This window comes from Boleophthalmus pectinirostris, unplaced genomic scaffold (assembly GCF_026225935.1).
Source record: "Boleophthalmus pectinirostris isolate CB_2022bp ecotype Guang Dong unplaced genomic scaffold, ASM2622593v1 HiC_scaffold_12, whole genome shotgun sequence".
NCBI lineage: Eukaryota > Metazoa > Chordata > Actinopteri > Gobiiformes > Gobiidae > Boleophthalmus > Boleophthalmus pectinirostris.
The window spans coordinates 23,169,639-23,195,335 of record NW_026571018.1 but is presented as its reverse complement, the minus strand read 5'-3'; the positions used below and the strand labels follow the sequence as shown (position 1 = coordinate 23,195,335).

Sequence of the window (25,697 nt, the reverse complement as noted above, 5' to 3'; positions counted from 1 at the left end):
AACCATAGACTTTATGGAAAAGGGACCAACACAAGGTTATCAACAATTTTATTATAATCATTGGAACATGATTTGGTACAGAGAAGTTGCAGTGAGATTATAAAGAAACACATACAATATGTCAACAGTAATGACAAACAAATTATTAGTAAACACGTGTGTGAAATAGCTTCAGCAGCCCACAAAGCTTCAAAAGTAACACCGTACGAAGAACTGTGGTTCATTTAAGAAACGGAAGAAATCAGTACAAACAGAACAAAACATAACATGTTTGATTTGGATTTTACCACATCTTGATGTGCATCTCCAGTGTCTTGGATAATAAAATAAAAACATCAGCTAAGGCTGCAGTGTCTACTTTTCATAACTTTCTTGGTGTAACTGACCATCCCTTCTTTCCAGAGCATTTCTTTGGCTAATTTCTCCACAGATGATTTTCCCCCCCTTCCCTGAACTAAAATATTATTGTTTGTTCTGTTCTTTGGTACCATGGTCCTTATGAAATTCTCAGACGGGTCAATTGCTTTGCTGATTATCGCAGTTTTGTTCTGGCACACAGTTATCTTATAATTCTAGGATAAGCAGAAGAATTTTATGCTGCATATTTAATGCTAGAAATAATTTTGAAAGGACCAAAACAGTTACTTTGTTCCTCCAAATTATGAAACTCGGAAGATGAATAAATAAACTTTGAAGTACATTTTTTACATTGTTGAATTTTGCAAAGGTGGCTAGATAATAATATTGCAGCATCGTCAAAATTTCTCATAAACTTTCTAAATGAAAGAGCAAAAATAATTATAAATGAACTACAAGATTAATAAACACCATCAGAGCAGATAAATAATTGCAGAGTTGAATATTGCTATTGATGTCATTCAAAAACTACAGTAATCAGCTTTCTAAAACAGCGTTATGAAACTAAGCACAGGCTACATACATTAAACATATCACTGCCTCTTTTCTCAACCAACATAGCTGTGTTTTAAACCAATTGAGAACTGGCATTTCTCAAACTTGGCAAAATTATTTTTAGTGAAGAAACAAATTTTGCTATAGTTTGAAATGTAGTATTTCAGTAAAGTCATTCCTAAAGTGAACATGCAACATTCAGTTGCTGTTTTCTCATTATACTTTCAAGCAGCACTCGTCACAGAGATATAGAAAAATAAAATAAAATAAAATACAAATAAATAATTATAATAAATAAAATAATTAAGCATACATTGAAAAGTGCAAATGTACATTTTCTTTACAGCATAACATATTCACTGTACAATCATTGATTATATACTCACATTTTATGCATTTAATATATATATATTATGTTACTAAGTAGCATAGTTTGAATAAGAAATATTTCATAGCAAGTGTACTGGAAATTATTTGCATTGCCTTGTGACAGAGAGGCTCTTCTAAACATTGCCAACAGTGAAAGTGTCTGTGTCTGAATGTCTATGTAAACCTGTATGTAATAATGTGTGTGTGTGTCAGCAGCATGTAAAGTGTGTCCACATAAACCAAATGTGCAAATAATAAGCTCTAAAACCAGGAAAAACATCTTTTTACTTAAGAGGCACAAAAACTGCCTGGTCAGCAATTCAAGTATCTAGCATTGGTTTGAACAACACACATCAGTCAGACATCAGCAAAGCAGAGAGAAAGAGGGATGAAAGACTGGGCTTTCAAATATGGAGAGATAATGAATCATACACTGAGTGGAAACAAGCAGTTCAAGGTGTCCTAATTATAATAACACCAACGTTTATTCCACTGAACTATTGCACTTGACCTGAAGTTCATCCTGCAACACTTTCAATTGCAGAAGTATTGTCCGCATTCCTGTTTTATTTTTGTCCTTTTTCACATCATCAATGGCTTTCAAATACAGATCAAGGTAGTTACACACTCCTTTTAGAGTAGACCCAGGATAAAACACACTTCCATTATGTTTACAGCTACGGTGAACCAAAGTTGTCCACTGGCAGTTTCATTGTAACGCCTTTGTTTTGATCCGACCGGGCAGAGAGAAGCCTTGCCACACTTTTCTGGGCATTTGTAGCATCTTTTTCGATGTAGTTGACGGCATATTTAATCTATGAAACGCATTTGAATTGAAATGACATGGCTCAACAGCACTGCAATAGAAATTTAGCTCTTGTGGTGTGTGGCTTTTAAAGTTATCACCACCCCAATAACTTCACAATCTGAGGAGACATGCATTTTACTATACGGATTTTTTGTCACATATGGCGCAGAGATACATATTATTTCAGGAGGGTAACATGTGTTCTTGCATTGCTTGATGATTTTCACTTTCCCTTCACTCAAAACTGATAAGACAAAGTCCAGATGATTTGATGCATACAGTTGTCCATTGTAGACGGAGAATTTGGCTGGAATATAGTATTTGCTTGCACACTTCCAAATGATATGAATGAGTTTTCCTGTGGAGGTCTTAGCGCTCAGACTTGACTTTGTAGCGCAGCACCAGGTATGTGGCCAGTCTGAGGACCAGGAAGAAAACCCCCAGGACCATGAAGTCTACATAGAGCTTAGCATCCTCTACATCCAGCAGCTGCAGCACCTCCTCAGGTTTCTGGAACTTACACACCATCCCAGGACACTCCAGGTCCGACCGGTTCATGCCATATATGGAGAGTATCACACCTTCAAACCCATACCTAAGACATCAGAGCAATTAGAAATAGCATTGACACTATAGCTTTAGGAAATATGGCAACTAAAATAGCAGCTGTTTATAAGTAACCTTAACCTGCACTATTAAAGGGCCTTGCTGCCTTTGTTATTAGAAATTACATGTATTTCATGGAACAGCTTGGTAAATGTCTGACTATTGAATGTTTTACACGTTAAAAAGACCTTTGAGTCTAAAGTGTGACTAGATGTAATAATGCATTGTAATGCATAATGCATTTACAACACTACACTTTTTGAACAATCACAAAAGCATCACATTACATTATCCATTTACTCCCCCACATTGGTCGTGGTAGTGTCGATCGAATTCCCTACCTTCATCTTATGAGAGCTGGAAAGTATTTGTGCATTGCATTCATATTACATTCTGAATAACACCAACAATGTGAAAAAGATAGTGTGTACCTGACATATGATACATAAGAGCTCCACTGCAGATATTTGGGAATGGTGTCAAAATTGACAAAGAAACCAGAAAATAGGAGGACGGGTATGGCTGTGACTGGTCCCACAAAAGTTGCCACCTGAGAAACAAGTCTAAATGAATATATAACTTTGTCTTTTACAATCTCACACCATATTTTTGTGGTGTACCTGTAGTGAGGTGGAGGCAGCACCTATGAGCAGCCCGAGGGACTGGGCCACCAGGGCTGTAGAAGTGGACAAGGCCATGAAGAGCAGGAACCGTCCTGCCTCTGGAGGCTGCTCCGTCATCCAGTACACAATACTACAGTACATTATGGGACATATCACCTGGAAAACAGAAAGCACAGTCTGAGGGCTGATTAGTTTGGAATTTAGCTCACATTCACAAACAAAGAGCACATGACAAGTGTTTACTTCAGTTTTCACTCTTACAGTTCTTTGTCATCTGTATGACATCTGTGAGGTCATAAATGTTACCTGAAACGGGACATCTGCCATAGTCTTGGCCAAGTAATAGGCTTTAAGGCTGTACCAATAGTTGAGATGTTCTCTCATGAACACAGACATCTCCAGAGGAACTGAGGACAAGAGTGACAATATCAATTCTTGTTCTGCAAAATTATTGACAACATGTATATAATACGTGTAATAGTTGATATTTTACAGGTTAAGACGGTGGGCATCAGGGCAGCAAACATTAGGAACAGCATAGAGAAGAAGAGGAAGCCAGTGTTGTTGAACACTTTACTCGCATCATTTCCAATTTTGAGATAGAGTAGGCCAATGAGCACTCCAATGGACAGATGGGACATCACCCGAAGGTGGGTTAAAACCTGAACAACAAACACAATGAGATGTTTATGTATAATGTTAAAAGATGAACAGAGAGGGTAGTTTAGATATCTTACCATGTCCCTGCATATTGTGATGAAGGTCCTCTTAAAGAGGATACAGAACTGTGTGAATGTACTGGTGGCAAAGCTGTGTTTCTCCAAAGTCCCAGTCTCCTGGGAACAAATAAACAAATAAACAAAAAATTATAGATGGTGACAGTTATCTGATGATATAATTTCTTGCAGTCTTGGTACTAGAGGAAGAATGTTGCTTAATTCAGTGGCAACTGCTACTACATTTAAGCCCACTTTTATTTTTTATAAATATTTTAAAAGAGATAAATGACCCATATTCAACACACTTACGTAATAGACTACACAAACAAAGTTTAAACATAACATAAGGTCAGACAACGCACATTTGTTTGCTAAATTTGAAATCAGATCTCCTCCAAGTAAACTGGGGCATTAGTCATTAGTCTTTTTAAAACTGCATATTCTTTCTAAAGCATAAATGTCATGTCACATTTATGGAGATGCACTAGTATCATATCTTCATAATGTGGGTTGGTTACTTACGCTATGGACCTGGGAGTTACAGGAAGGGTCATTCTTGTCTCTGGAGTTTTTCTTGCCATCTTCAGAACAGAGACCGCCCTGAACGGCTTCAAACAGCACTTGGTTCAGATCTCCATACTCCCCTGATGCTACCTCAATAACTGCAGACACAAGAGAGACATCAATACAATGCAGCCAAAGAAAGTGTGTGGTAACAGTGGTAACAGCTGTGATAAAGATAATAGACTGCTGGTTTACTCACTGAAATCAGCTGGGTTGTGATATGTGGGGCAGTGGAGGCCGAGGTTCTTCAGGTAGGGGATGAGATATGGGACAGTACCCTTGAAGATGCACTGACCCTGACTAAGAATGTACAACTAGAACAAACAAAACAAAAGACAGGAATGTTACTCGATGATATAATAAACCATTATATCTTCAAATTAGAAATACGTAACTGTACTCTAAGTACTATCAATCTTTAGGAATTGTAAATTGAAATAAATATACTGACTGATGACAATTTTTCCCTTTCTTGTAAGCACGGGCATGAAAAAAACAGCATATAAGATGTCATTTGTTTTCCTTTATTTTATTTGGAACTATACTGTTTATTGCTATGCATATTATTGCTACTGCTGAAAATGACATACTATTGAACATGATTTTAACTCTTAGATTGAATACAAAATGCTGAGTCCAAAAGCCACTCTGGACATTTCAAGGTGGACAGGTGGACACACTGATCCCTGAAGTGTGAGTATGCAGGGCCTAATGGGGCTTAGAGAAGCCAGCACTTAAGTCCCGTACCTTATCAAACATCTCAAAGAGCTTGGCACTGGGCTGGTGGATGGTGCAGATGATTGTCCTTCCTCCCTGAGCCAGAGACTTCATGAGAGACACCACCTGAAAGCATGACGCACTGTCCAGGCCACTGCACCAGAGCAGAGAAAGACACTCAAACTTAATAAATAGATTACAAAGATAATTACACAATTTAATAAATGACAGATGAACCATAATAGGCTAAATATTTATCATATGTATTTTAATTTGCCTTTGTGGGGATTTTATATAAAGAACGTTAACATGTGAACATTTCATAAACTGAAATTCTATTTGCTGCACTCATAATATTTTAAGTTCAATTAGATAAGGTCTACTAACTAATATTATCCTGCTTGTTTTCAGTAGTATTTTTGATTTCAAAATTCTCATTCAATATGTCTCAGTTCAAAAGCTGTTTTCCCTACAGACCTAACACAAATACATGTACTGTCTGCAGTGACACAGTAGGGTGCAGTTCAAACCTGGTGGGCTCATCAAAGAACATGACTGGGGGATTGTTGACCAGCTCCAGAGCTATTGCCAGTCGTTTACACTGTCCACCAGAGAGGTTGTTGGTGCGTGTCTGAGCACACTCCTGCAGACCCAGAGCAGTCAGGATCTCATCCACCTAATAAAAATAAATAAATAAAAAAATAAATAATGGGTTGCGAGTCCTCATTATTATGGGCCTAAGGGGGCATACATCCTGGTCGCTATTAGGATAAAAAAAATCCAGTGTCTACACATTTTTGTCAAAGAAAAAAGGATCATGTAGCTTAGCATTGCCATTTGCCAAAACATAGCTATTCCTCAACAGTAGGTTACTTTTGCTACTTAGACAAAATGAAGAGAGTAGAAGTTGAAATAAACTTACAAGTTCCTTTTTGACCTGCATACTCTCATTTAGTTTCAGATTAGCCGAAACCTGAAAGAGACATGGTTTAGTTATACTTTTTTTTTTTTTTTTTTAACTGACAAGAAAAAAAAATACATTTTGTTCTGGTTCTTCGTATTAAATTACAATATATATAGTATAGATCAGCATTTTACATTTTGTTCATTGTGTGCTGACTTCCTGTTCAAAACTGCAGAGCTGAGAAGCCCCGCCTCTTCATAGTTGTGTTTCATTGTAGCTAGCAGCGTTGGTGCTTTTGTTTTTGAAGAATGGCAACTGAATGTCTGATTAATGTTTCAAATAATTGCAACTAAGTATTATAATGTGGGTGTAGGTGAAAACAAAGATTTCCTGAGCTCTCAAGCCTCAAAGCTCTCACCATCATGGCCTCCCGCACAGTGAGGTGGGGCAGCAGCATGTCATCCTGCATGATATAGCAGGACATCTTCCGAAATGTCCTCAGGTCTCTGGGCCGACCATTCACCAGGATCTGTCCCTTCATACCAGTCTCCCTTTAAGCATAAACAACAGACACAAAGGATTAATACATGAAATACAGGTAATACATAGTTCTATATGTTTTATGTCTTACCTGTAACCAGCTAAGATATTCATAAGTGTGGACTTCCCAGCTCCAGAAGGGCCCATAATGCCAATGAGCTCTCTACTGCTGAACCTTCCAGAAAGACATTTGAGAAGAGCCTTGTAACCTAAAAGACAACAAATATGATTTTTTTTTTTTTTTTTTTTCACAATGCAGTAATGACAAAATAAATACAAATACTTTATTGAAAAAAACATGTGATTTAGAGACTGAATTTGTTTAGACACTAAATTTGGTTCCCCCCAAGATTGTTTAAGTTGTTGGAGTCAACAATAAAAACAAAATAACCAACACTATTTTCCTACCAACCTAGGATATTAGCTTTCAGATTTTAAACTGAAGATATGTTTAGTCAATTGAATGTCAGATCACGTTAGCACTTTTACCCTATGGAGAATGAAAACAACAAACCCAATATTTGTCTTCCCTTTCTTTTCTGCTTGCTTTTGGAACCTGCAGAACTTTCAGGAAAGGATTACCCTTTTATAGTTAGATATCTGACTGATCTATGAAAAAAAAAAACAATCAAGGGCTAGCTCTCGAAAAATCTTGTAAAAGTGAGTTTGTAAAAGCAAAGAAAGCAGCTGTAAAAGTCTATAGTGTTAGTGGGGCAGCAGGAAAACCATAGCCATTCTACTTTAAAATGATTTACTATAAAAATAAAGTAGATTTGAATGTTTGTCAGTGTTTGAAACTGGACACAGACCTATGATTTCTTACACAAAGTGATCTGTATAGTTGCATAATTTGGACAAACTTTAATAACATATAATATAACATATTAATTTGAAGTAAATGCCTCTCTATTGGTTAATATTGGGTTTATATTGTGAGTCAGGGAAAGACCATTTAGCACTGACCTAAGCCATCTCAGTAGTGGGTCATGGTCTAGCCACTGTAATTAACAATGCATGATAAGACCAGTGACTATATTGTTTCTATTATTTAGTATCTTTTCCCATTTTACTAGACCTTTGTGATTCTGCATACACTTACTTTGCATCACGATTGCATTGGTCTCATTATATCAGACTTGAAGTGAAAGGTTGTCAGCGAAAAGTCACTGTTTTTACTCTGGAGGAGCATATAGATGGCCTGACCTCCACTGTGGGTCAATTGTAATAGCATTCATCTGGACTAAACCACTTCCTGGTCCCTGTGTCTCAGCAGGGGGGGGTCACATGACAGATAGTTAATGATGTAAGAGGACATGACTGCATACTGGTTGTTTCTACCCCAGAGACTTATCTTCATTAGTCATGGTTTAGTTGAAGTCATCACTTCCAGCACTCACTGATAACTGCATGTGATCTGCACTCTAAATGTTTGCTCATGCCTGCACTTCACTGAAGACATTACTCATTACCACTACACTGACTATTAAACAGCATTCAAACCAATCTTGAAGCAGGAAATATGTCTGTAAGCTTTGCAGGGCCAAAGATGCATGATATCATTCAGACTGTGTACAGCGGTTTGTAATCTATATTCAAAGAGTTATTCGCCTTCATTAGAAAAACAATTACTGAGCGGATGATGATTAATTTCATATTTATTCAAAGCGGATTCACCGCTTTGACCTCTCGGATTGGCCAAATGTATTCAGAGGGAGAGAGACACTATATGGTGATGTATGGACCAGCTGAATAAAACATAAGCATGCATCTTCACTGCTCTTGTTATCAAACGTATCTCCAAATTGCACACTTTCTTCTCAGACATGATTTTTTCTTTCTTTCTTTACTTATTGACTGGAGTATAAAAACATCTACTGCTTTAGACACATAACTCTTCATTGTGAAATCCACCCGTCATTCACTACGAGCTTGACACAGACTGGCCAATAGGAGGAGTTGGTGTGTAACTGTGTGACTGTGGTTGAGCAGAGTTGCATTGAACAGAGAAGCACTAAATCCCAATATGACGATAGATTGTCAGAGAAGTCAGGCGTCAGATCACAATTCAGCTGGTATTGGCATATCACTCAACTCTATACTAATTCACTCAAGTTTAACCATAAAATATAAACTATTATACAACCACTGATGGTCAAGCCAAGAACCAAATCATCAAAGCTAATGCATCAACTATTCACTAGAACTGGTTCAACTACTCTGTAAAGAAAATAAGAAAAATAATTGGTGTGGAATATATAAAATTGAAAGTATTGTGATGAAAATTTATTTTTAATGGAAAAAACTAATAACAATATTTTTCAATGCGTGTGCGTTACATACACAGTCAAAAGAACATTAAAACAAGGCCCTTGGTAGGAGTGACTACACCTGGTTTAATATGCGTATACAGTATATGGTGCATTTTCTCTATCCTCTCCATCATAGATTGTGTTACACCAGTGCTCTCCCCTGGGACCAACATATCTACACATGAAAGCAGGACACAGCACTTCATCTTAACAGAGAAGGAAACGGAGGCTCTCTCGTCCTCGATCTGACAACAACAAACGGTTTGCTCATTGAATGCCTCACCTTTCTGAGGCCCTTTGCTCTGGTTCTCTGATAACAAGCAGCAACAAATCTAAAACAACCTTCCCCTTTGATTTATGATTAATTTGGACATCCTTATTCATGCACCAAAAGACTAGAGCACTCGTTCCTTAGTCAAGGTAGGACAGTAAAAAATAGTGTACTTCAAAATAAAATTACTTTCCTAATCAGCCAGTTCCAAAGCGTATGGTTCTGGCTGGTCAGGTAATAAAATTACGGAAGTAGAATTAAGGAGTAATGTTAAAATTTGGACTCAAAATTCTGTATCATCTTGTTCTTTTTCTTGACAACGCTAAAACCACTGATTTAAGGAAAGTATTAAGAAGTCGAATAGAACTACATTTAAAATGATGTTACTGAAGTAGAAATTATACCTAATCCATAAGTTACTGAAGTAAAGATTCTTGCATAATTGAAACTATTTGAGACAAAAGGAGACACAAAGCAACAGTAAAAATGCAGTTTTTCTGCTTTAATTCAACATAAAAACAAAAATGTTAGACAAGCTTTTAATAAAGAGCTGTTAACAAGGCCCTTAGAGTCATGTATTAAATTGCACCACAAACTTTGGCGTGGCTGTGATGTTGTGTTTTCATGAGGACAACACAAAAGACAAGCTCTCATACAGTGAGCGGTAATTAGAAAAGTCACGAATCTTGCCTCTCACACATCATTGCGTTGATGAGGAGACACGGGAGCCCGGAGGAGACAAAACAAACAGTAGCATAGAAAAAAGATTGGACTAAAACATGAAGCACGGTTGGCAAACACACAAACTGATTTATTGACCCCTTCTTAGGCCCAGCTCCCTGCTTATCGGACTCCAATACCACTCATTCTATAGGGGACATGCACATTTAACAACACATAGCATTTTCTATGGGGTTAAAAATATCCAGACACATGCTTAACCTGACGCAGTCTCATCATTAGTATAGACAGTGATCTTAAACACTGTCTATATTTTATGAGAGGATCCATTGATTAGGTCTTGATGCCCTGCTTATCATCCGACAACACAGAAAAATCCAAGTGGAGCAGTGTGCCAACCTGCAAGTGTGAATTATTTACTGTGTCTAAAGTCTGCTGAGCTCGGCAAAGCTTATAGCACACACAGCTCCAACATGGTGGATATCTGTAATAGGCCTGTGTCACACTTTGGCATGGTCCTCCAAACAACAGACCGGGAAAAACAATATTTATCTAAATGGCACAATGTATTTCTTGAAATCTCTGCACTTCAGATATTGATCGGTCTGTGTGGATCCATCCATCATGTTAAGTATCGGAACTGTCTATCTGGCTATCTTCAAGCCTTATTTCCTGCTGCTTTTTTGCTGTTGGGTGGCCAGAGAAAATAATGCCCCTCCAAATAAGTTATTTAATAATAAATCTGTATTCCTCTTATACAGTGCATTACACTCAGTATTTGGGATGAAATATTGGGAGCAAATCTGAAATCTCATCATCTGCTTGTAGGGGATGACATTATCTACTGTATAATGTTGACCTATTAACAACAGTAGTGTGCATTAAAGTAGAGTTAGAAATGTCTGAGGGATAGTACCTCTCCGGCGGTACCAGGGGCCCTCACGAATGGTGTAGGACAGCTCATTAAACTCCAGGTCGACAGCAGAGCGACGGGGCAGGTGGGAGAAACGCTGAGCTTCAGTGATGTGGTTCTCCACCTTCTTCAGATGTGTGAGCAGAGGGGCCTCTGGAGGAGCCCCACTGTGCAGCTTGGTTTCCTCCATCGGGATACTCACAGCGGATGGGTCCAGGGTCCGCTCAGCCATCCTGAAAGACTGTGGGAAAACATGGTTTAGGTACTCTCCATTGTAGTGTAAAACTAAGCAGAGGTCAAGGATACAAACTAATAGTCCAATTTCAGGCTGTAAACTATTTATTACATACTTTTTTTCACACTATGCAAGAAAGTACACCAAAGGTCATATTCTCAGCATCTGGAGAATGTCCAACAGTCTCTTTCTCTGCACTATAGCTGGTAGAGTAAAGTGCCATGAAGCATTTGCCTGGTCAGCCAAGAATACACACTTCCTATGCTTATCTAATAGAATATATATAGAAAACCCGGGCAAATTAAACATTTCTATTGTCTTGGTTTCATAAAGAGAAAAGAATTGCTGTATTGACATCTGTGCCATACCCCAGGCCCAAAGCAGTCAACATAACTCTAAGAAATTGAAAAAAAAGATTGAAGTGTATAGAGCTCATTCAAAAGTATAAATTCTTCTTTGTGCATATATTACAAACAAATCCATAATGTAAATAAAATATAGTTACCCTACTGAGTCACTTTAAATGTTTTATGGAAAGAAAAATGTAATCCAGCAGAACATAGTAGTGATTTTAATTGATCCAGTGATCTACAGTTGACAGCCTGGAAGTCTATATTAGTGTCGTTACCTAGAGCTTGTATAAAGAAATGTAAAGGTTTGGGGAATGACTTCAGACAACATGTTAAGAGGCTGGCCTTGATGTGATTATAGCTCAGTGGATGGACTAGAGGCTTCAGTGAGTGTAAGGATCTGGTTTCAGCCCTGCAGCAGGCCCATATTGCTGATTCAAATACATTTCCTCTTACAGCCAGACAGAGGGATGTCTATAGACTCTATTGCATGTACAGCGTGCAGGTGACCCACTGACTCGCTCACAACACAACACTTAATGTGAAGCTATTACCACTGGGCAAACATGTCAACCCATTTGGCACATATCAACAATGCTGAGACATATTCCTACAGCACAAAAAAGTTAAGTAAATTGTTATAATCAGAAAACAGTCAACGGTATTACCCCACAATTTTTTTTAAATAAAATGGTAAGCCAAGCAACAATAATTACTTGTAATGGAACACCAACATTTATTATAGTACTGTACATTCATCATATAAGTAGCCCATTGGGTGGTCAGCCACTCTTCAAGAAATGTAAAAGTGTGACTTTTGTTTCATAGCACATTTGGCGAAAATCCAATGTCAATTTGTATAGGCTTTATAGCGATGGCACAAGATAGGAAACACTAGAAAAGAAGGAAACCATCTCACAGGAGGTGAATCTAAATAATACACTCTGAGATTAAGATGGGAGGATGCTGCGGAGGTCCCCTGATGGAGTAGTTCAAGCCAAAGGCCTGTGACTGCTGTCATGCCCACCTGCCCTGCTGTGCAGCACAATCTTATGACAGATGCGTATAACATTTGGTGTTCTATACTGATGTCCATATCACAATATAGAGTGACCTCAATATAGCTTAGATATATGATCAAAAGTCATTTTTATTCATGACTATATTTTGCCATGGGAGCAATTATATTTTATTATGCAATTAGTTATCACAAAACACAGAGTTCAGTGTTCCTCAAAGCTGCAGGATTTGAAAACATTAAACTAAGGGCCTATTGCCAAGTAAACATGTTACAAGCCACAACAATCAGTCTCTACTGTGGTAGATGAAGAGAAAAACTAGACTTGTAGTACTCTTTGACATTGCTCCTAAGAATATGGACCCACGTGACCAGGAAGAAAACTGACTGTAGCGGCTATTGATCATACTGCCATTAGTGAATTTCCATTACCAGGGTGCACGGGCTGGACAACCCTAGCAGACTAAATGGCCCCCCCGCTCAAGTAAAGGCCTCCATGTTTTTGTCATGGGTGGTTCTTTGGACTGAACACGTGACCTCAATTAACAACGGATAAAAAGTCTTTATAAGGACTTAAACGTCTCGTGCATTTGGTGCATTTGCAATAGCCCCGAATCCTTCGTTTAGATACTCTCCCCAGAAACTATTCTGACAAATGCCAACAAACACATGACACAAACCTATTAGTGTATGATGAAGGGAGCCCAGAGGAGCAACAGTGCCCAGTCGATTTGTTCAGGCAAAACACCGCCACATTAGAATGTCCCGTTGAAGCCCGAACAAGCTGAAGTCAGAAAAACCCATTCAAAAAGATCTGGTTCACAGAAAACCGGTGGGCTCCAAATGTTCATCGATATGTCTCGCCCATCCTCACCGTCCTGCATCCACTACAGCCTCAAACTAGGACTGCATCCCACCACGAGAATCACCCGGGGATCAGCGGCAACGATCTAGTGTCATGTTTTCTTCTGTTGTCCTCCGTCAAACGCATCCATCCCGTATCCAATTCGTGTAAAGTGATGTTAGCTCACGGTCCGACACATGTGTCGCGGGAACATAAACATCCCAGCAGCGCTGCAGAGGCTTCACTATCACCAGCAGCAGCAGCAGTAGCGGCAGAATCAGCGGCAGAGACAGAGCAGCCACACACTGCTCCTGCGTGCGTCTGTGAGGTACGCACGCCGGGCTAAGATGCAGGGCGTTGCTGACAGGATGCTACCAGGCAGAAAAATGTCTGTTATGCTTTTGGATACTTTCCCACAATACATTTTGTTTGTTTTTGTTTTGTTTTGTTTTCATGCCAGAGTAAAGTAACAGATACAAAAGATTATTAGGCTACACTGTTGTGACGTCTTTTAGGGGAAATAATGGAATTCAAAGAAAATACGCAGCACTATCGAGATGTTTATGTTTAGACTCCGCAAATCAAACTGGCCAACATCATGAGTCTCATCTTTAAATGAATTCGCCATTGTAGCCATATTATCTAGGGATTGGATGCTGCACTGGACTGGCCAATAGGAAAACACCTTGCAGAGGGATGACATCTGATTTTAAGTTTGCGCTTTGGGGGTGCCCTTTGTAAACATTAAAATTTACTTTGGTAACGTTTAGTTCCGTCTGTCTCTTTAAAGGCCGCACCTGCGCAGCTGCCTGGTGCTGATGCTGCAGTGCCCGGGTTATTTTCGGTAAAATAGCCGGGGTTACTATCGTTCAAACGGGCCCTCCGCGGCTTACATCACCCCTGAGAGGAAATCAAGACCATTTTTAGCCAATCCCACCTGCCTTTCTTAATCAGACCCGTTTGATGCCATCAGAGTTGCTCTTCAGACTACTTTTGACTGGACCACTTGGCATGGTTCCACTGGACAGTAGAACACTAAGAAATGTTTTATTAATTGATGTTGTTTAAGAGGAAAGATGGTCGCCTGTGTTTAGGACATGTACTGCATGTTTGATCAAGGCAGTACTTCTGTATAGAACCAATGAACAACCTCTGATGACAAGGAATGGTATTTGTTTCAATTTTTATTTTTTATTTTTTTTAATTTTTGTTTGAGAACATTCACAAACAAGATCAGCACAAAGTGACCATTAATCATCTAAAAGCCAGTGTAATACCCTGGGCTTTGTACTAAACTACTCATTACTAAAGGACTGGGGTCATTCCAGTTTCTGTGATGGACTGACACATCTCAAGTTATGCCAGTGTCAATATATAATGTCGACCTGAAGGGTTTGGCAAATGTGGTTATTCTACATATAAAAAGGCCTACACAGTCATGGGCAGGGTTAAACATGGCAGCAACCACATCTCTGATCACACTGGGCTGCATTTTGTTCATACAGGGAATCTTTACTGACAAAGGTATGTTTAAAAAAGAGACTTTTAAATTGTATTAATCATATATTTAAATGTACAATTTCTTTACGTAGGTTCAGAGGTCCTTCCTGTTACATTGACTGTGGAGAATACAATAACTTGTCCAATGCAGTTCCAGACACATATACCACCTGAGCTGTAAAGAGAGGTGTACTTCTGTGTGCTCTGAGGCAGCTACAAGAAACACAGGTAAGATTTCTCAGCTTGTGGTATACTGTCCTTACATCAGGGATATTAAGGTGATTATTTGGTCAGATTGTGTGTAGTACTGACCCACAAACTCGTGTAAGTTCCAAAGGTGGGGTAAATGTGGTTGGACTTAAAAATTATTTATGCTACAAATAAATTTAAAATGTACTTATTATTCCAAATGTCTGTGAATGCTCCTGTAAGAGACTCCTTCCATTATCTACTAAGTGGCTGTATAGTTAATTTGTCTCTATAGAAGCTAATTTAACAGGGCGCTTTGTACATTTTTTGGTGCGGGGTTTGCTACCTGCTTGTTTCCATGGATGCGTATTGCTTTGAATGGAATGTCCCACCTAATAGCATTAAGCATATGTATCATGTATAATTTTGATACAGGTGTTTTAATTGCTTAAAACTACCTTGCAAAATGTACTTTAAGCAGCTTCCTATCTGATCTGTAGCTTAGACTTTACTTGGACACAGTAGCTCACATGTCACAATATATTATAATAATGGTAATAATACATTCAAATTAAGTAGCAAAAATAACAAAAGCCTATAAACAGGTTGTAAGAAGAAAACAGTGCAAAGATGAACTAGTGATTGACATGACATGGGGTTTTCTATTACATAAGGGTGAGTTGTTGTACATCTTTATGGAGTATGGTATGAATATAGTCCTGTATCTTTCACTGTTTGAGCAGAGCTTTAGGAGCCTGCTGGAGAATGAGCTCCTCTGTCCCTCTATAGGCTGGTGCAGTGGGTGAGCATAAGTGTCCATGATGAAGACCAGTTTGTCCAATATCTCCAGCTCATAGCTGATCATGTAACAAGCTTTACGGATCAGTTTGTCAATCTGTCCAATGTTCCTTTTACTGGTGCTGCTCCCCCAGCAGAATACAGTGAAGTACAGGGAGCTGGCCATCACAGACTGGTAGAAGATCTCCATTAACTTGCTGTACACATTGAAAGATCTGAGCTTTCTCAGGAAGTACAGTCTACTCATGCCTATCTTATAAACAGCATTACAGTTTCTCTAGTCCAATCTGTTGTTCACGTGGATGCCCAAATACTTGTAGCAGTCCACCATTTCCCTTTCCATCTCATGACCCTGGATGGTTGCAGACTAGCTCGTCCAGATTGTGTCCCCTGCTTGTCTCCTTGGAGATAGACAAGATGCTACCATGGAACATTCTAAGCAAAACAATAACATCCCCATGAAGAAAAGCTGATGGTGGACAATTCACCTGACAGTTACACAGTGCACCATAAATATCTAAGTAAATGATTACCTGTCAGTGGTCACCTCTACAAGTCACACCAGTCCTATGCAATAAATAAAATAAACCAATAAATTAACACAAAAAAATCTATAAATGATAACTGTGTTTGGGTGTTTTGAGGGCAGTGTAAACATAGCCTCTCTCCTGCTAATGTAGTGTTGAGTAATGACTAGCTGTTCACAAGTTCACAGTGAAGGAGGATCCAGACTTTGGCTTGTTTCTGGAGAGTGTGAATGGACTGGCAGGGGATGAGAGCAGTTACTGGGAGATCCTGGCAGAGTGCTCAGGAGACCTCACAAAACTGGATGTAGGTGAGTAGGTCCTCTCTGGAGCACAGTCATCTGAGACTGCCTAATGAGATGTAATAAGGCAAGGGAATTAGTCCAGAGGGAATGTAATCTGATTTCTATTGAGAATCACTGTAATTGAAGTAGTATGTTATTATTTGTGTTATTACAGGTGTAACCTATAGCCTTTGAGCACCTCATCGTGAGGTTCAACAAGAGATTCAGCAAGAGCAAAGTATACAGCACACCTTATTTGTGCAACGTATGCCTTCTAAGTAAAATAAACAGTACAGCGACATCTAGTGGTTGTTTCAAGTAATATCAGTATAAAAACTACGCGTGTGTCCATGGGTTTCAGTATAATGGAAAAGTTGTCATAGCAAACAATTCAAAACATTATGTTGCAGAAGTTCTGACAATGACAGCTATTATCAGGAAATTGAAATCCATCATTTGACTGTACTGAAGAAAAATGTGCATAGTTTTATAAATGTATTTTGTAATATATTCAGCCATATACCAGTATGTATTGTTTGAGATGATGACAAAAATATGTATGAAACAGGTTTTTTTAATTATAAATTACAATTAGTCTCTCTGAGGGCTATTCTTCCCTTGTGTGACACTGACACATGAGTGTCCTGGACCAAAGACATGGGCTCTAACAGGATTAAAGTTTCAGATGCAGTCGGGACAGATGGGTGAACACTAAGCTACTTTTTGGTCATGCAATCCAAAAAAATACTTTTTCTCTGTGAAATATAAACAATCTGTAGTTTTTGATTTAATAAAATGAGTATATAGAATTTGAAGAATGAAATTGAATTTGGATTGTTCTAAGAGTTCAGGGATTAAGAAAAAACTAAATATTTTAGGAAAATTATAAAAATATACAAAACACAAAAAGACAAATGCAGTATTAAGTGGAGCATCCTCAGGAGAACTCAGGCTTTATCCTGCCGTTGCTGTAAAGACACAGTTTAGGCTATATTAATACATATACAACTATATACACACACACACACACACACACACACATATACATATATATATATATATATATATATATATACACACACACACACACACACACACACACACACACACACACACACATATATATATATATATATATATATATATATATATATATATATATATATATATATATATATATATATATATATATATATATATATATATATATATATATATACACTTATTTTTCATTTAATTTCATTGTTTACTCACCACATGACAGAGAGCAATCACAAATACAAGGGACACACTGTGCAAAGAAACGCTTCCAGCCAGTTTCCTTCTTCCTACAGTTATCTATGCGGGTACATCCCTGTTTAGGAGGGCCATAGTAGCTCTTATAGGCACATGTGGAGGAGCAAGTCCCATTGAGCTCAGCTTCACTGACTTCAACATGGCCTTTTTTACACATTCCTGCACAATATGAGAAAAAGATGCATCAATAGAGTATGCACCATAATTGAACACACACGCAAAAAAAATGCAGCAAACATAGTAGGCTTACTTAGGCAGGATGGCCTTGGGGTCCACAGACCATTGGGGAGACAAGTTCTGGTTGAGTTTCCTAGTAACATGAAGCCAGGGCGGCAAGTGTAGCGCACAACAGAGCCCACCCACCAATCATTCCCATACACTGCTCCATTATAGTCAACAGCTGGTCTTCCACAATTCACTTGAATGTAAAGTGAATTGGCTTTGATATCACATCATGACAATTCTATGTTTGGATTTTGATGGAGAATGTGTTACCTCGGCATAATGACTTGTATCCGAGCCAGCAGCAGCTTGAGTCCCCACACGGGTCTCGTTTGACCTCCTGATGTCTTGCTCTACATCCTCCCACACAGAGAGGAGCAGTGCCGGACCAATATATGTAGTCTATGAACTTTGGCTGGCGTATCCACTCAGATTCACCTGCAAGAAAAAAACAACAACATTTTTTTGTACAATTTTTTTTTAGGTAAAACTTAAAAATAAAAAGGTATTTAGAAGATGCACTGTGTAACTTTATTGATAGAGGGTCCATTACAGAGAGTTTTACTTGTAATGTTCTGCAATATCAATAGCTCAAAAATACCACAAATTACATTGAGTGCATTTCCACAGATCATACCTGTAACATGCACTGGCATTAAACTCAATTTTAATGCCCTGCTGTGGCACATTCCTGAAAAAGCAATAACATCTCCTTGGAGACAAGCAGGTGCCAGGGCCTCCATCAGAAAAGTTACATAGTGCACCTTTAAGGAAGCCATATAGCATAAGATCTTACCACTGCCTTCCTCCTTTCCAGTCCATTCAGTCCACTGAGCAAATGACAAGGATGCACAAAGAAGCAGCAATAGCACTTTATAAAATGTCCAGTTTCCCATCCCCTGAAATTTTCTATAAAATTCCATTTATATTACATTTCAGTTTGCAGAATCAAAAGCGTTGAGTTCAGGACAGGAAGCAGTGTGGGGTAAGTAACACTTACACTAAGCTGTGAGCACAGTTTAATCTTCAGCGAACTGAAGGCCAATGTGCGCCTGAGATCATGCTGCTCTTGGAGACAGAACTGTACAAAATATCTGAAAATGCCACAGTGAGAGTAAAGTAATCATTCCATAACCCCAAATGTTGTAAGCACATGATTTCATAATTTAATTTGTACATTGTTTATATCAGAGAACTAAAATCCTTTTATTTAATCAAATTGACACTACGGAGATTATTACTACTTTTGTCCACATGTTGCCGCTTAGATGTCTTTCAACATATACTCTCTCACACCTATTACCAATATCATGCTCTACACCCTTCCATATAGTTGGGAGTTTTAGTCCCCTTTATCCAGTACAGTAAAATAAAACATGTAATATACCATTTCCACCAGCAGGGGATGCCATTGTGCCAGGTCAAGTTGAAAGACTAAGCGAAGCATTTTTTTTTTATATTTAACAAAACAGTGCAAACAGAACACGTTGTACATGGTAGTTTCACGTGTGTTTAATTCATTGGTGGTGACAAAATTAATCAAATAAGCATGAGGCCATTTATCATTCGCAATATTAAATAAAACAACAAGAATTTCATCACATTTAACAAAATAACAAAAATACATAGTCAATTGATCTTACGCCTAATGTAGGGTGAAATCATTAACTTTTTATTCTTTTGTCAAAGCAGATGTAGAAGCACATAAAAAGGATAGATTGCTACTCCCATCGAAATTGTATTTTTGTGTGGTTCTATACTTGTGTGTAGTTGTGGCAGTTAAACTTGTATTCCTGGTTCCTGGGTGGAGTCTGACAGTGGCAGCGTGACAGCAGTGTCCCCTGTAGCTGATAAATCTTCAGAGAGGACATAGAGCATGCTCCGTTCTGGGCTGCTCTGATCCTCCGGGCCCTGCTCCTCCAACAGCACCCCCCTGAGTTCCACCTGCAGCTCCGCGGATACCTCCTGCTCCAGCCCTGGACCCTCATCCTGACTGCTGTCATCCTCCTGCTGTCTGCACTGCTTCTCTCTCATCAGCTGTTCCGTCAACTCCACACTTTCATATCGAATCAACTGCAGACGCATAAAGCCATCTTCATGCTCTTTATACCTAAAAATGTAAGGGTAATTATTAGTCTTAATTAATATGACTTTGTGAAAGAAAAATAAATACCTGAAACGTGGATGTCCAGATGGCCATTTAAACTGGTGTTTATTATGCAGATGAACCGTTAAGCTGTTACCTCTGGTGAAGCACTGTTCGCACACATGGCATTTGTAACGGGCCATAAAGTCTCCCTGTTTTAAAAGAACACTGTCAGACATAACTTATTGAACACTTGAATTACATCCATACAATTATTATGTGCACCTGATGTTCCTTTTTGTGATGTATTTTCATTGTGGAAAGTGAACGAGATGTAAAGTCACAACCAGAAACATCACAGTGAAATGCTGGTTCACTGCTGTGACTGTCCAGGTGTTTACGGAGGTCCACTTGATTCTTGCAGCTACGGATATTATTTATTATATTATTTACTATTTCTTCAATCATTTAGATCTTAATAAATGTGTTATCTTACCTGTATTCACAGTATTCACAGCTGTAGGGCTTTTCTGTACTATGCCGATACTTTATGTGGTTACGCAGGGATGATGGTGTTGGACAGGTCATATCACACAATGGACATTTGTAGTGACTCACTGGAGAGAATATAAAAAGAAAGCAACACAAATGTTATGCATCATAAACAAAACAGTTCGGTATTGTTGCCTTCACACTAGAAAACAAAATGCAACAAAATTGTGACTGGCCCGCAGCTAAACCTGGACCAGACCAAATCTTGAGTCTAAATGAGGACTGGTGCGAACACACGCATGCAAGCAGTCAAACATCCCAAAATGTCTCTGTATTCATACATAAAAAAATTACATGACAGACCATGGTTTCTCATGTGATCTCTCAGTAGTCGTTCCGTTGCAAAACGTTTGGAGCAATGAGAGCACTGAAATCTGCCCTGACCTGCACATAATAGATACAATTTCAACAACACAATATACAAAATTACAAACTGGGTCTAAAATCAAATTGTAAAGTTTTATTTTACCTTCCATAGCACTCTGTCTAATGATGTGGTCAAATAACTTGGTATTACTGGCGTACATGCCCCCACAGCCTGGACAAGCTGTTATCTTCTCTTGGGTGTGACTACGAAGGTGCTCTTTCAGTTTAGGACGTCCTTTAACAGTAGCATCACAATCTGTAGAAGATTACACAATTAAATTCACAAATCAAAAGATAAACGCCATTTGTTAAAACAGATTAACCCACCTTTCCATCCACAGCGTAATGAAAAGTCACAGTCTCCTGCTGGAACATCAATACACAAACTATGCATCTCAACGTGACGATAAAACCATTCTGGATTTTCAAATGGCCGTTGCTGAAAATACAGTAATTTTATTTTTTGATAGATTTATTCATACTAATCACTTGAGATGTCAAAAGATTGTTAGTCAACCCCACCTCGCAATGTTCCCAAAGACACACAAAATTGTCAGGAATTTCAGGAATTATGTTTCTTCCAATACCAATAGTGCATTTGTTAAGCTCAGGTTGGGACTCAAGTACTTGCTGACCCAGCTGCTTTAGTTTAGTATGGAAACAGTGAAAAAATACATGTCTCCTCAACTCCTCAGGACCATCAGAAGAGCAGAAACCACACTCCCTCCAAAGACAACTGTGCACTCCTGTAAGAAATAACAGAAATTAGTTTAACAAAGGCATGAGTGCAAAAACAAAACATGACAGCTACTATTGAATAGATACTGAATCCTTACCCTCTGCTTCCTCTGCTTCCTCTTCTGTGATGGACAAAGTATTCAAATGTTCCTCGACGTGTTTACAAAAAGCCTCGATTTCATGGTAGACTTCTTGGCACAAACTCCATTCACACTCCAAATTCAGAGTTGTCTTGCGTTTTCGTTTTTTCGGCGGCATTTGTCGAAAATAACTTTGGACCACTGACCAGAGGCTAACACCAACAGATGCCTAACTTGTGTTTGCAAAATAAACGCACCATTTGACTCCGATCGAATTTGACTCTTACATTTCAAGTCAGTGTTTCAAGCAACTAAAGCTGCTGTATATTTATTTAATAAAGACATCATAAAACACTTATAAAGCACAGCCGATCAATGCACAGCACAGACGAAGGTGCATCTACAATGGTCCCGCCTGAAACAAGACCACACATAAACAGTTCCGGCTTACTCCTATTGGAATGAGTGTCTTCTCTTTCTTCTTCTTCTTTTTATTATTATTTTTTCCCCCTTATCTTTTGTGTGAAGATTACTCTCGCACACATACAAAAAGAACAAATGTCTATCATTTTATTTTGATAAACTGTACAATAATTACAAACATGAAACACTGAGAACTCAAAACCCTTTTACTGCAAAATATTAGTAAACAAATCAGTGCTATGCTATTATTTTTACATTCACATTTATTGTTTTTTTTCTTTCTTTTTTTGGTAATTTGTGAGTCATGCAACCGTAGAGTAATCTTGTTAATCTCCTTCATATCCCAACGAAAATCAAGTTTTAGATTTTGGTTTTGTTTTGCATTGCAATTTTTGCTTGATATGACCAGATTACTATTGATTAGTTGCACAATGATGTTTTGTCATGTACCCAAGTTGAAAAGTATGACTTAAATATGATAAGAAGACACCGTTAACAACTCAATTAAGAGGTAAAGCAAAGATATCCTTTTGGTTAATAACCATTTAGTTTTTGCATGCAATGTAATACAGTGCACTCAAAAATAAAAGGGCACAATCTCAACACCTTTCAACCAAGGACAAGGCAGAAATGTAACAATGGCTTGTAGATTTGTGTATTATAATAAAAGTCCCCCATAAAAAAACAAACAAAACAAAAACAAAACAAACAAAAAAAAAAAAAATTTTTCAGTCTGTGTTGTCTTCTTTCATTTCTATTCCCCTAAACATCGTAAAAGAGACGAACCAGGTGATAACGGATCCCGAATGCCACAACACTTCCCATGACCTGTGTAAGACAGTAATTATAAAAACAGATATCTAGCATAAATGTATAAATATAAAATGCAAACATTTCATTGCACCTGAATAATGAGCATGATGACTGTGAGACTTCTCTCATGTGTTGGACCAAGTAGTTTTAGCACTAGATTTATTAAAGTCATATTGTTGCATTCAAAATAATCATCCCCGTCTTTCCTCTCCCTTCTTACATCAAGCACTCTCAGAAACTCTGCAATCTGAAACAAGGATACCTCTTTAACAAACAAATAGGCACACTTTTATTTTAACAACTTCAATTATTAAAACTATTTTAATAACTTACCTTTAAAATTAGATGACCTAATTGGGAGAGATCTTTAGTTTTAAATTTAGAGTAACTCATACCAAGTTTACCTGTGTCTGGATTTAATCTTTTTTTTTTTTTTTTTTTGAAAAGAAAAAAAAAAAAAGTTAGAGAACAATTTAAAAAAAAAGTTTTATTTCACCATTCTAGTTGCCATCTACCTGGGGAGTCTATGTCTCGGACAGGGGATGATATGAAAAAGTTGAGGAAGCGAGTATATGAAGTTTACCACTTGGGGAATAAAAAACAACAGCATTGTTTTACTAAAGTGACCCAGGATTCCCACAACAGCAAAGGTCATTCCGGCAAAATAACAAAAAGTGTCTCCCACAAATACTGAAGAAGGATACCTGCAGGACATGAGATACATCAATTGCAGAGTCGACTCTGTAATAATTACCTGTTTTTGCAGTTTGTGGCCTCACCAGTTGTGATAAAACAGTCCTAATGTAGTAAAAAAGAATGGAATCATGAAGTACAAGGAAAAAACATGATCTGCACCGTAATCACCTGAAACATAAACATTTAAGTTATCTACAAATAACATGATAATACTGAATAAATAAAAGTAAGATAACATACCACCAAGTTCCAAAAAGTTAAATATAATAATGGAGCCCGAGATGAACAGTGCTTGGCCTGACTCAATGCCATTAATTCCAGCTAAAATGTTGATTGCATTTGTGCAGAAGACTGCCAGCATTCCCATGTAGACGTAGTAGAGAATTCCTATAAGACAACACGTTATATTTTAAGAGAACCTACATCTAAAATAAACTAACTGTCTAACCAAATACTAACCCAGGTCTAAGTGAAGTCCAAGCAAAACCCTAAACGGTTTAGGTACCACAATGACTGTGTTGCCAAAGTTGGTAAAATAAACCATGAGTAGAGGCAAAGATGCCATTGTTGGGAGTAAGAGTTTGTGTCTCCATCGCAGATTGAGTACATCATCAGCAAAACCAAGGAAGATCATGCAGCAGATGGCCAGAAGAGCACCAATCAGTTGGACAAACTGAAAATATAGACAAACCAGGTTACACTTACAAAACAGTTTTATTCATTCCTATAATCATTTGTTATTTACCTCATTGTGGGGGAAGCCCATACACTGATCTCCAACAAAGCAGCTAAGAAAAGGCACTGGGATGAAGCAGAACAGGATTATCAAGAAGACAGTCCCACTGATTACCCCCTGGGACTCTGGGCTGTCAACACATTGGAAAAAACATTTTTAGAGAGGCAGGGATAGTTTCGGGAGTTTGTATTGAATAAAAACACTTACACTTCCTTTTTGGATGTTTTGTTAAGGTCCATTCCATATAACCTAGCTGATATGAAATGTTCTCTGAAAGCAGGAATTAGTTTGATGGTGGCCAAACAGCCAAACATCGACATACAACAGTTTATCACCAGGGGTAAAACTGGCAAAGGAGCCATATTTCCCAGCATTTTGTTCTCTTGTCTACCTCTATGACAGCTGAAATCTCCTTTCAGACTACTACTATGACGACGCTGCCCCAAGTTTCAATCGATTTTGTAGTGCAAATTACATGTCACGGACATAGTTTACAACAAGAAAGAGTCCTCAGATTCCGTGTAGCAGAAGACCAAATCCAGCAATCCACACACCTGCCAAATCATCTTTCATCGTATTTTATTGTCACCTTTATCCATTTTCTGAAGCGCTTAACTCCACGTATGACAACACTGAGCATAGAAACGCAGAAGAAGACACGCTTCCGGTTGCCTGCTTCATCTGCTGTCACAATCATGCGGTCACGGCTCTAGCCAGTTTCTAATAAAAGTTTTTCGTTTAAATGGGTTACTATTTATTTTTGCTGTGCGCAGTTAACTCTGAAATCTCATTTTGTTTCATGGCCTAATATAGACAAATACACATAAATAAAAATGAGTTTGAACTGTGAACTGTTTTTCTTGTTTCAGTTTATGTGTATGGATGGAGATTTTTTAAATCACACTGCAATCAGCAGCTTTTAAAGCGCTGATCATTTAAAATTATTTGGGGGCTTTTGTTTTGAAAAGCTAATTTTTAACTTCCTGTTTTTCTCGAATGTCGCTTCAGCGC

The 25,697-nt window shown here is 38.1% G+C and overlaps 3 protein-coding genes across 3 annotated transcripts; all 3 read right to left on the bottom strand.

Moving 5' to 3' along the window:
• Window positions 1–1,615: 1,615 nt before the first annotated feature.
• abcg4a (ATP-binding cassette, sub-family G (WHITE), member 4a) lies at window positions 1,616–13,683 on the bottom strand. The gene is made up of 15 exons (XM_055148608.1): window positions 13,220–13,683; window positions 10,940–11,177; window positions 6,854–6,971; window positions 6,641–6,773; window positions 6,241–6,291; window positions 5,849–5,994; window positions 5,349–5,472; window positions 4,801–4,915; window positions 4,560–4,699; window positions 4,056–4,154; window positions 3,812–3,980; window positions 3,625–3,725; window positions 3,316–3,474; window positions 3,127–3,245; window positions 1,616–2,684 (listed from the first exon to the last, which is right to left on the bottom strand). The coding sequence occupies exons 2-15, from the start codon at window positions 11,166–11,168 to the stop codon at window positions 2,459–2,461; spliced, it is 1,929 nt and encodes a 642-aa protein (XP_055004583.1). The 5' UTR covers window positions 11,169–11,177; window positions 13,220–13,683; the 3' UTR covers window positions 1,616–2,458.
• Window positions 13,684–19,683: 6,000 nt separating this feature from the next.
• Window positions 19,684–22,435, bottom strand: hinfp (histone H4 transcription factor). The gene is made up of 9 exons (XM_020922981.2): window positions 22,037–22,435; window positions 21,723–21,946; window positions 21,528–21,639; window positions 21,304–21,456; window positions 21,138–21,218; window positions 20,779–20,899; window positions 20,568–20,706; window positions 20,370–20,494; window positions 19,684–20,306 (listed from the first exon to the last, which is right to left on the bottom strand). Exons 1-9 carry the CDS (start codon window positions 22,194–22,196, stop codon window positions 19,976–19,978), a joined length of 1,446 nt encoding a protein of 481 aa, XP_020778640.1. The 5' UTR covers window positions 22,197–22,435; the 3' UTR covers window positions 19,684–19,975.
• A 139-nt stretch (window positions 22,436–22,574) lies between these two features.
• On the bottom strand, window positions 22,575–25,352 carry dpagt1 (dolichyl-phosphate (UDP-N-acetylglucosamine) N-acetylglucosaminephosphotransferase 1 (GlcNAc-1-P transferase)). The gene is made up of 9 exons (XM_020923009.2): window positions 24,894–25,352; window positions 24,696–24,816; window positions 24,410–24,623; window positions 24,191–24,337; window positions 24,034–24,118; window positions 23,770–23,958; window positions 23,588–23,675; window positions 23,346–23,501; window positions 22,575–23,269 (listed from the first exon to the last, which is right to left on the bottom strand). The coding sequence occupies exons 1-9, from the start codon at window positions 25,058–25,060 to the stop codon at window positions 23,204–23,206; spliced, it is 1,233 nt and encodes a 410-aa protein (XP_020778668.2). The 5' UTR covers window positions 25,061–25,352; the 3' UTR covers window positions 22,575–23,203.
• Between the last annotated feature and the right edge of the window lie 345 nt (window positions 25,353–25,697).

Excerpts from the sequence above, each read along its gene's own strand:
- hinfp (XM_020922981.2), bottom strand. The coding sequence starts at position 22,196 with ATGCCGCCGAAAAAACGAAAACGCAAGACAACTCTGAATTTGGAGTGT. Across the intron at positions 20,495-20,567 it reads ATCACAAAAAGGAACATCAG|GGAGACTTTATGGCCCGTTA; the intron begins GTGCACATAATA and ends CTTTTAAAACAG. Across the intron at positions 20,307-20,369 it reads TCTGGACATCCACGTTTCAG|GTATAAAGAGCATGAAGATG; the intron begins GTATTTATTTTT and ends TTACATTTTTAG.
- dpagt1 (XM_020923009.2), bottom strand. The coding sequence starts at position 25,060 with ATGCTGGGAAATATGGCTCCTTTGCCAGTTTTACCCCTGGTGATAAAC. Across the intron at positions 24,338-24,409 it reads TGGACTTCACTTAGACCTGG|GAATTCTCTACTACGTCTAC; the intron begins GTTAGTATTTGG and ends GTTGTCTTATAG. Across the intron at positions 23,676-23,769 it reads CCGAGACATAGACTCCCCAG|ATTAAATCCAGACACAGGTA; the intron begins GTAGATGGCAAC and ends AAAAAAAAAAAG.
- abcg4a (XM_055148608.1), bottom strand. The coding sequence starts at position 11,168 with ATGGCTGAGCGGACCCTGGACCCATCCGCTGTGAGTATCCCGATGGAG. Across the intron at positions 6,292-6,640 it reads CTGTGCGGGAGGCCATGATG|GTTTCGGCTAATCTGAAACT; the intron begins GTGAGAGCTTTG and ends TGTCTCTTTCAG. Across the intron at positions 5,473-5,848 it reads TTCTTTGATGAGCCCACCAG|TGGCCTGGACAGTGCGTCAT; the intron begins GTTTGAACTGCA and ends GCTCTGGTGCAG.